General features: G+C 42.0%; 1 protein-coding gene across 1 annotated transcript; it reads right to left on the bottom strand.

Annotated features, from left to right (window-relative positions):
* Positions 1-843: 843 nt before the first annotated feature.
* Positions 844-8,922, bottom strand: PGBD2 (piggyBac transposable element derived 2). The gene is given in 3 exon segments (XM_060171471.1): positions 844-1,572; positions 1,574-2,609; positions 8,339-8,922. Coding segments are annotated over 3 exon segments (2,349 nt in total).
* Between the last annotated feature and the right edge of the window lie 1,544 nt (positions 8,923-10,466).

Genomic DNA, 10,466 nt, shown 5'->3' with positions numbered 1-10,466 from the left:
AAGACAGAGAGGGGGAGAGAAAGATAGACACCTGCAGACCTGCTTCACCGCCTGTGAAGCGACTCCCCTGCAGGTGGGGAGCCAGGGTTCGAACCGGGATCCTTATGCCAGTCCTTGTGCTTTGCGCCACCTGCGCTTAACCCGCTGCACTACAGCCCGACTCCCTAAAAATTTTTTTTTTAATTTTAAAGGTGGGGGCAGAGATTTTGGTGGTAGGTGAGGTGTGTATCTAAACCCTGTAAATTTATAACCTTGTAAACCACTATTAAATCATTAATAAATTGTTTAAATATGTTCATTTCACAGGGCTATATACATATTAGAAATGTTTATCAAGAATATACAAATTCTATATAAATGTATCTCCTGTAATAAATGATATTATTTATTCATCAATAGTTCATGAACATCAAACTAAGTAAAATAAATATTAATATATCCTTAATGATACTACACAATATTTACTGACAAATGTAATTTTTTTCTGTTCATAAGTTTCTCTAAAGCTTTTTGTTATATCTGATTTTCCTTATAATCACCCAACTATACCCCAAAGCTAGACTTTTATTTGTGTAAAAAAGAAACTCATAAATCAAAATAGTCAACAATACTTATATATTTACTAGGATATTAATTTATTTAGTACATATATACATAATAGAAGACAGTAAAAAGATAATTGCAATATAGGTAGGGAGAAAGTGCAAAACCAAATAGTCAAGATTTCAGGTCTTTTTCCAAACATAAAATGGAATGTAAGGGCTTCAAATGCTCCATATAATTAGCTATAAACATCTCATTATAAACCAATCCATCCACACTGCATGTTCCGCCCATCCTGCATCAACGAATGTGATACTCCCTGAAGCACTTGGCATGGACACCCTTCTGGCACTTCTCACAGCGAGTATTGGTCTGTTAGTGGCAGAGAGCACACGGGGTCCTCTTGTTCTGGTGGATGATCCAGTGCCCAATCATGTCAAAGCGACTTTCAGTTTCCAACCGCCCACTTCGCCTCCCTGGGGATGATGTGTCAGCATTGCTCTCCAGGTACACGCAGGCCACATATCTCCAAAAGGCCAAAAGGTCCACCTGGGCATCATAGCAGCAAATCCTGTGCAGCTGCCATGCATTATTTAGGGCAGCATCAATGACATAGCCAATGAAGCTGGAGTACCACTTCAGTCCCTTGTACTTAACAATCTTTACCTTGTACTTAACAATATTCTGGTCCATTCGGCCAACACCTCCTACCTTCAGCTGGTAAAGTTTCACCAGAGATGGCTGATGAATCTAGGTCCGAGTTTTGGTTGCTCCCAAATGATGGCTAGTCAGCCCCATTGGCTTGATGCCCACAGCATTAGAACAAATGTTGACCACACTGCTATCATGCCAGCGGCACACAACTGTCTCATTGCTCTCATCAACTTTATAATCAAACACACCCTTCTTCCTTTTCTTAAGTTTTCTGGGGTCTTTGAGAGGACACCACTCAGTCCTATACTCATGAACAGTTCCTGTTGCTTTCACTCCTTTTTTCCTCAAAATAGACATTAGTTTGAAACTTGTAAGAAACTTTGTCAAAAAATATATGGTATGGCAGACATCTGCATTCCTGAAGTGCATCCACAAATTTTACAACCATACTACCTCCTAGGTCCAGGCCCCTATCTGGTTTAGTGAATATAGTGCCCTGTGAAGGCTCAAACCACACCAAATAGCCCCTGCTAGTTGTCCCACACCAGGTCTTGTAACCCAGCTGCATAGCCTTCCCTTGGGGAAGCTTGGAACCCTGATGACGAAAATACTCACACATGGACTCACCAAAGCTGTAGAACTCTTCTAAGGATGCATGCTTTTAGAAATTGCAGTTCATCTGGACAATGAGAGGTCTTACCTTGGCAAACCTGTCACTTTCATCCAACTCACTCTTATCTGCAAAATGCAGGTATGAGAAGATAAGTTCAAATCTGTCCCTTTGAATGGCAGCAGCCACAAGACGATGATGTGAATCAGAAGTTTCCCAAAACATCCTTCTCCTTGGATAAGAAATATACCCACTTAAAATCAAAATGCCCAAAACACACTTCAATTCCTGGACTATGAGACCGAGGGCGACATTTTTCTGCCAAGCATAACAATTGGTTTCATTCACAATGAAATTAATTGTTCCTTCATCGAAAAACAATTTGAAGAGGCCTACAGGACTCAGTTCCTAGCTTTTAAGATCTTCCATATGAAGATCTGATGCTGTGCAAGTGCTGAAGTTTGGCTGGATATCTGTTTTTGTCCAAACACACTCAGGTTCCATGACTACCTTCTGCTTCTTTGCATCTGGCTGCAGCTTGAGGTCTTCATCATTCTCCTCAGTGCAGGAGTCCTCTGGCACAACTGAAGCATGCAACATGCTATCTGGTAGATGAGTGCCGATATGGACATCTTCATCACCTGAGTCCTCATCAGTGAAGTCCCCTGTGGCACTGTCAGGTGGGGCAATGAAGATCTCCTCCTGGTTATGGTCAAAGTCCTCCTCCGCCAAAGCATTCAGAACCTCATGCAGTTTTGTGGACTTCAGCTTTGAGCTGGCCCCTCTCCCAGAAGTCATTCCACTGCAATAACAGGAAACAGAATGTAGAAAGGCCATGCAGAAGGCCAGTGCTTCCACAGAAAACCTTATCAAAGCATCACTTGAGAGGACCTGTACAATTTCTAAGCTTGAACAGCATCTCAGAATTAGTACCACCAGGCACAACACAGGTGTAAATTTTCCAGGCAAACACATATCATTCTTTTAAGTGCAGAACTATATTAATGGTGGTAAGAATCCTAAAGAGGTAGTCCATACTTTTTTTTAAATTTCTTTATTGGGGAATTAATGTTTTACATTCAACAGTAAATACAATAGTTTATACATGCATAACATTTCCCAGTTTTCCATATAACAATACAGCCCCAACTAGGTCCTCTGTCATCCTTCTTGGATCTGTATTCTCCCTACCCACCCACCCCAAAGTCTTTTACTTTGGTGCAATATGCCAATTCCAGTTCAGGTTCTACCTGTGTTTTCTTTCCTGATCTTGTTTTTCAACTTCTGTCTCAGAATGAAATCATCCCATACTCATCTTTCTGCTTCTGACTTATTTCACTTAAGGTAATCCATACTTTTTCTATCTTTCTTTTTTTCCTTCCTTCTTTCATTCTTTCTTTCTTTTTTCTTCCTTTTTTTAAAAATATTTATTCCCTTTTGTTGTTTTATTGTTGTAGTTATTATTGTTATTGATGTTGTTGTTGTTGGATAGAACAGAGAGAAATGGAGAGAGGAGGGGAAGACACAGAGGGAGAGAAAGATAGACACCTGCAGACCTGCTTTACCGCTGTGAAGCAACTCCCCTGCAGGTGGGGAGCCGGAGGCTCAAACCGGGATCCTTACTCTGGTCCTTGTGCTTGGCGCCACGTACTCTTAACCAGCTGCACTACAGCCTGATTCCCTCTTTCTTTCTTTCTTCCTTCCTTCCTTTCTTTCTTTCTTTCTTTCTTTCTTTCTTTCTTTCTTTCTTTCTTTCTTTACCAGAGCACTGTTCAGCTCTGGCTTATGGTGGTGGTGTAGGGGATTGAACCTGGGACTTTGGAGTCTCAGACATGAGAGTCCCTTTACATAACCATCATGCTATCTACCCTCCACCCATACTTCTTTTCCCTACTCTAAGTAGAAGGTCCTTTTTTCCCTTTAGTGAGTAATTCAGGTGCCACTGTCATTTCTTGAATAATAATAATAATTGCCAATAATAAAAACCTGAGTTGCTGGAGTGATACCCATTACTATCCTGAGTTCATGGCTATATTTTCATGCTCTGTCTTACCCAACTCCTCCATTTCACCTAACACCTGAAAATGTAAGTTTTCTTATTTTCCAAATTCTCAAACTACCCTTAATTGAGTTCTTCCTAAACAAATTCAGATTAAGGTGTATTTTCAGATAGCCTCCCTAATATATGAGATTTTTCTGCACAAATTGGGAAACCAAACACATTTGGATGGCATGGAAACTACAACTATTCAAATTGTTCTGGTAGGTATACAACACAAATGGATGGTTAAAAAAAAAAGTAACTATTCTTTACATGCCATACATCAGACAAGAGTTTAATAAGCAACATATATAAAGAGCTTGCCAAACTCAACAACAAGACAACAAATAACCCCTTCCAAAAATGGGGGGACGACATGGACAGAATATTCACCACAGAAGAGGTCCAAAAGGCAAAGAACACATGAAAAAATGCCCCAAATCTCTGATTGTCAGAGAAATGCAAATAAAGACAACAATGAGATGCCATTTCACTCCTGTGAGAATGTCAGACATCAGAAAAGGGAACAGCAGCAAATGCTGGAGAGGGTGTGGGGTCAAAGGAACCCCCCTGCACTGCTGGTGGGAATGTCAATTTGTCCAACCTCTGTGGAGAAGAGTCTGGAAAACTATCAGAAGGCTAGAAATGGACTTACCCTATAATCCTGCAATTACTCTCCTGGGGATATATCCCAAGGAATCCAACACATCCATCCAAAAAGATCTGTGTACACATATGTTCTTAGCAGCACAATTTGTAATAGCCAAAACCTGGAAGCAACCCAGGTGTCCAACAACAAATGAGTGGCTGAGCAAGTTGTGGTATATATACACAATGGAATACTACTCAGCTGTAAAAAATGGTGACTTCACCATTTTCAGCCAATCTTGGATGGACTTTGAAAAATTCATGTTAAGTGAAATAAGTCAGAAACAGAAGGATGAATATGGGATGATCTCACTTTCAGGCACAAGTTGAAAAACAAGATCAGAAGAGAAAACACAAGTAGAACCTGAACTGGAATTGGGTGAGTAGGGAGAATACAGATCCAAGAACGATGACAGAGGACCTAGTGGGGGTTGTATTGATATATGGGAATCTGGGGAATGTTATGCATGTACAAACTATTGTATTTACTGTCGAATGTAAAACATTAATTCCCCAATAAAGAAATTTTTTTTTAAGAAAGGAGATATTAACAAAACCATAGGATAGGAAGGGTACAATTCCACACAATTCCCACCACCCAATATCCATATCCCACCCCCTCCCCTGATAGCTGTCCCACTCTCTATCCCTCTGGGAGCATGGACCCAGGGTCATTGTGGGTTGCAGAAGGTAGAAGGTCTGGTTTCTGTAATTGCTTCCCCGCTGAACATGGGCGTTGACTGGTTGGTCCATACTCCCAGTCTGCCTCTCTCTTTCCCTAGTAGGGTGGGTCTCTGGGGAAGCAGAGCTCCAGGACACATTGGTGGGGTCTTCAGTCCAGGGAAGCCTGGCCGGCATCCTGATGACATCTGGAACCTGGTGACTGAAAAGAGAGTTAACATACGAAGCCAAACAAATTATTGAGCAATCATGGACCCAAAGTTTGGAATAGTGGAGAGGAAGTGTTAGGGGGGTACTCACTGCAAACTCTAGTATACTTCTGCTTTCAGGTATATATTTTGCAGTAGTTTACGGATACGTGTGAATATATGCTCTCTCTCACAGAAACGGGTGTATATCTAGGTTTTGGGACTTTGTTAGAAAGTGAACCACCTGGGATGGAATTAGAGTATACTATGAAAGGAAAGGTCTCACCTGAGTAATGAAGCTGAAGGGTTGTCATTCCACACGTAAAGTCTCTGGACACAGTCTGAAGTGAACCATGTTGAGGTGGCAATCATTGTGTTGGTTAGGTTGTGATCAGCAGATGCAATATTATTTGATATGAATTGGGAGAGGCATATGGGAAAGTGGGCCCTATCCAATAGTTCCAGGACTGCGGGAAGTAGAGGCTCTATAGTGGAGATGTGAGGTTCCTGCTGTCTTAGGGTTCAAAAAGACAATCGATAGTTAATGTTATCATCACATTGTTTGGTAATTGGGTTAACTTTGAAAAGTCCTTTTGTTAGGGTTTGCTGTACAGTACCCAGTATCTTGTATGTAGCTGTGCTATTGGTTGCTTCTGATCTACTTGGTCTAGGCTTTTGAGAGAGTCTGCATATCAATTACACAGCCTATATATTAAAAAGATTCAGTTTGTGTTTTGAAAAACTTCGAGACATACAATTAATTTCCCCCCTCTCGTATTAATTAACTAGTGATTTATATGACAACATTTTACTAGGAGTATACATAAACACCATTCCCACCACCAAAAGACAGTGACCCATCCCTCCCACCCACTCCCACCCCCCACTGGCCCAGGAAGCTGCATGTCTACCCCTCACCACAGGGTTTTTACTTTGGTGCCCTACTTACAATTTGGTCAGGTCCTGCTTTTAGTTTCCCTTTCAGATCTTCTTCCTCAACTTCTGTTGATGAGTGGGATCATCCCATACTCATCTTTATCTTTCTGACTTAGCTCACTTAACATAATTCCTTCTAGCTCTGTCCAAGATGGGTCAGAGAAGGTGGGTTCATAGTTCTTGATAGCTGCATAGTATTCCACTGTGTATGTATACCACAGCTTTCTCAGCCACTCATCTGTTGTTGGGCACCTGGGTTGCTTCCAGGTTTTAGCTATTATGAATTGTGCTGCTATGAACATAGGAGTACACACCTCTTTTTGGTTGGGTGTTATGGAGTCCTTGGGGTATAACACCAGGAGAGGAATTTCTGGATCATATGGAAGGTCCATGTCTAGCCTTCTGAGAGTTTTCCAGACTGCTCTCCACAGAGGCTGCACCAATTTACATTCCCACCAGCAATGTAAAAGGGTTCCTCTGTCCCCGCAACCTCTCCAGCATTTGTTGCTGCTGTCCTTTTTGATGTATGCCATTCTTACAGGAGTGAGGTGGTATCTTAGTGTTGTCTTAATTTGCATTTCTCTGACAATCAGTGACCTAGAGCAGTTTTTTATGTTTGTTAGCCTTTTGGATCTCCTCTGTAGTTCTTCTTCTTCTAGCGTTTGCCCTTCTTCCGTAGCGAGTCAATAGCATCAGGTTGAGCCTGATGTAAAGTTTCGAGACCTCCTTTGAATCTGGAGAGGTGGCAGTCGTTGACTATGTGGGTCATAGTCTGTCTGTAGCCGCAGGGGCAGTTCGGGTTGTCTCTGGCTCCCCAGCGATGGAACATAGCGGCGCACCTGCCGCCGACCACCCAACTGGGGGCTCAGCAGGCCGATCCAGGGAGAATGAGACTTATAGGTGGGAGGTGGATTCGGCGCGACAGACAACACTGAGACACATGAGTTTCAATGCTGCTGCAATCTTTTACTGATATAGAGATTCTTTTTATAATAGCATAACAAAGAAGCATAAATCAAAAGCTGGCCAAGTCAGTTGACCACAAAGTACGCAGGGTACATTTTTTATAAGTAACACAGACAGGAGGAACTGAAGGCATACAACTACCATCAAAACGAAAGCACAGCCATACTGTCCTTTCATGGGTTATTAACCACATCCCTTTGGTTTCAGACAAAAGTCAATTTATCAGTAAGAACTAAATGCTTTCACTGCTCTCATTTATCCAAAGGGCTATTCTTTCTCCTTCCAAGCACTGGACCTTAATACCCAGAATAGGGGAGGCACTAGTGGGAACACGGCGTCTTGCTCTGATCCTTATGCCAAACTCCCTTTCCTGTAATCTACCTAAAACAATATGCAGGTGCATTTCAGGGTTGCTATGTAACATGTTTCCTGGGAAAGCTAAAGGACCATTGTCTGTAGGATTGAATGTAATATTTCTGAGAATAGTGCTCAGTCCTTGCTCAACCTGGATAGCCAAGTCATTGGGGCTTGAAGTGCTGGGATTTACTGTTGTAAGGGGCTTTTCATCCAGTGGGGTCCCATCTGGAATGTCCAGACTAGACTTGGGGGGTTGCACTGTAAGCGTCTCCGGAGTCTCCTGGACATTCCCTGGGTGGCCTGCATAAAGCATGATAAACAACAACAGTAAGCTTTCAGAAGCGAAACCAAGTCCACCTAGCCCTCCAAGGCCTTTCCGCCAACCGGGAGACCCAGGGATCCGTCCACACAAATATCCAGGCTTCTGTCCACCACCTATCTTGGGTACGGTCTTCCGTACAGGAGCTTGTAAGGCCCCTGTCCGGTTCCCTAACCAGGTCACCCGCACTGTTTTGTCACACCGCGGTCGTGGCCTGCCTATCTGGCCAGACAGGTGTGGCAGTTCCCGGTTTTTTGTTTTTAAGACGGAATTCCTCTAGGTCCCTCCGGGTGGTTTTGATGGCCAATAGGAGAGCTCTGAAAAGACAAGGAAACACCATGAAAACCACTATGATTATTATTAGGGCAACAGCTGCCACTATTGCATAATGCCACCAAGTGAAAGGATTGAGAGCAGAGACATTCTCATAGAGCTGCTGAGCTAGGGATTCGAATCCAAAATCATTTAAATGAGCAGTGCTGGTAGCAGTGATATAATCTTGCACCTCCTGAAAATCATGAGTTAAATCATTATCTTTCCAGATTCCTAGTAAATGTGCTTTTGTCTTATTCCAATTTTCTGTATCATTATATTTAGCTGGGGTGACACAAATGTACTTAAAGGAGACGTGACACTTTGTTGCCATTCTAGCTTTTATGTTAGCTACATCCTGCCCCAGGGCTATAACCACTTCCTCAAGAGCGTTGAGTTTTGCTTCTAACTTTTTATCTATAATATGCTGTTCAGCAAGTATTAAGGAAATGTTCCTATGCATGTCATTCACAAAATGGGCTGTCTGGATGTTTTTTACTAAAGCTGTCGTCGAAACGGCGAAAGAGGTAAGGATAGCTATTAAGGCTGAGATTCCTAGGATAAGTGCTGCCACAAATCTTTTTGGCCGCAATAATTCATTTAGTCTTTGTACAACCATGAGTCCTGTATCCTCAAACCATGCTTCCTGTTTAAGGTCTACAGGCATCATAACATAAGCAGGTCTTTTTACTAACAGCATAACATCAAACTATACTTAATCTGTCCTGTATATCCCATCAAGGCCAAACCCCAATCATCACTTTCTTGTAACAATTGTTCAAATTGTAACCTAGAGTAAGGAATTACTATTTCTTGCATATCTCTTCCAAATATTTCTTTTGATCTTGTCCTTCCCTTGACTATCAATTGGGCTACCAGGCTCGGATATGAGATGAGACCTTTTGATGGAGAGTGGGGCAGATGGACCCATTCTAGCAGAGCATCTTGCCACAGGCATCCTGTGGGTGTATAAGCAGTTTTCATTATGAGCAATGCCCAAGGTATGGCGTAATTCACTTGATGCAGTCTAGCCTGTTCTAGCCTTTCCTCCACCAATTGTAGTGCAGCTGTGGCCTCAGGGGTCAGCTGTCTTTTTGACTTAGGATGTGAATCCCCATGTAATATATCAAATAGGGGGCTTAATTCTCCGGTTGTGATTTTCAAATATGGTCTAACCCAATTAATGTTTCCCAGCAATTTCTGGAAGTCATTTAAAGTATTTAATTTGTCCCTACGAATGTGGGCATGCTGAGACGTTAAATATCCTTCATGTATCTTGTGTCCCAAATACTGAATTGGTCTATTTTCTTGTATCTTGTCTGGGGCTAGACTTAGCCCAAACTTTTCTAGAGACACAGTCATTTCTCTTAATATTTGTCTAGCCTGATTAATGTCTTCATGCCCAATCAAAATATCGTCCATAAAATGTATGATATATGCCTCTGGATATCCATGCCTAAGGGGGGACACAGCCATATCTACAAATTTCTGGCACAACGTAGGACTGTTTTTCATGCCTTGAGGCAACACCTGCCATTCATATCTTTTACAAGGCTCTTTATGATTAACTGAGGGAACAGAGAATGCAAACCTTTTACAATCTATGGGATTTAATTTGATAGTAAAGAAACAATCTTGCAAGTCTATAACTATAATATGATAATTTCTAGGAATAGCCACAGGAGAAGGAAGCCCCAGCTGCAGGGCTCCCATGTCTTCCATAGTGGCATTAACTGCTCTTAAGTCTTGCAGCAATCTCCATTTGCCTGATTTCTTTTTAATTACAAAAACCGGTGTATTCCAAGGACTATTGCTTTCTTTCAAATGTCCCTTATCCACTTGTTCTTTCACAATTTGTTGTATGGCTTCTATTTTTTCCATGGTGAGGGGCCATTGATTTTGCCATACAGGTTCAGATGACTTCCATGGAATGCTATCTGCATATAAATTATCAATGGCCCCTATGAAAAATATTGGTCCTCTACATTGTCAGTGGTCAGGGCGAGATTTAAGTCCTGCATAATGTCTCGCCCCCACAAAGAAAAAGGCAATGAGGGAATTACATAGGGCTGTATATGCCCTGTCTTTTTTCCATGTCTCCAGGGAATGATCCCAGAGCTTTTGGCCACATTAGCTGCCATCCCTAGACCCATTAAGGTTGAATCTGTTCTGATGACTGGCCATGCCTGAGGCCAGTCTTTTCCTGCTATA

The sequence above is a fragment of the Erinaceus europaeus genome, chromosome 2 (genome assembly GCF_950295315.1).
Source record: "Erinaceus europaeus chromosome 2, mEriEur2.1, whole genome shotgun sequence".
Taxonomy (NCBI): Eukaryota; Metazoa; Chordata; class Mammalia; order Eulipotyphla; family Erinaceidae; genus Erinaceus; species Erinaceus europaeus.
The sequence above is the reverse complement of the archived record's forward strand: the minus strand, read 5'-3'. Positions and strand labels throughout refer to the sequence as shown.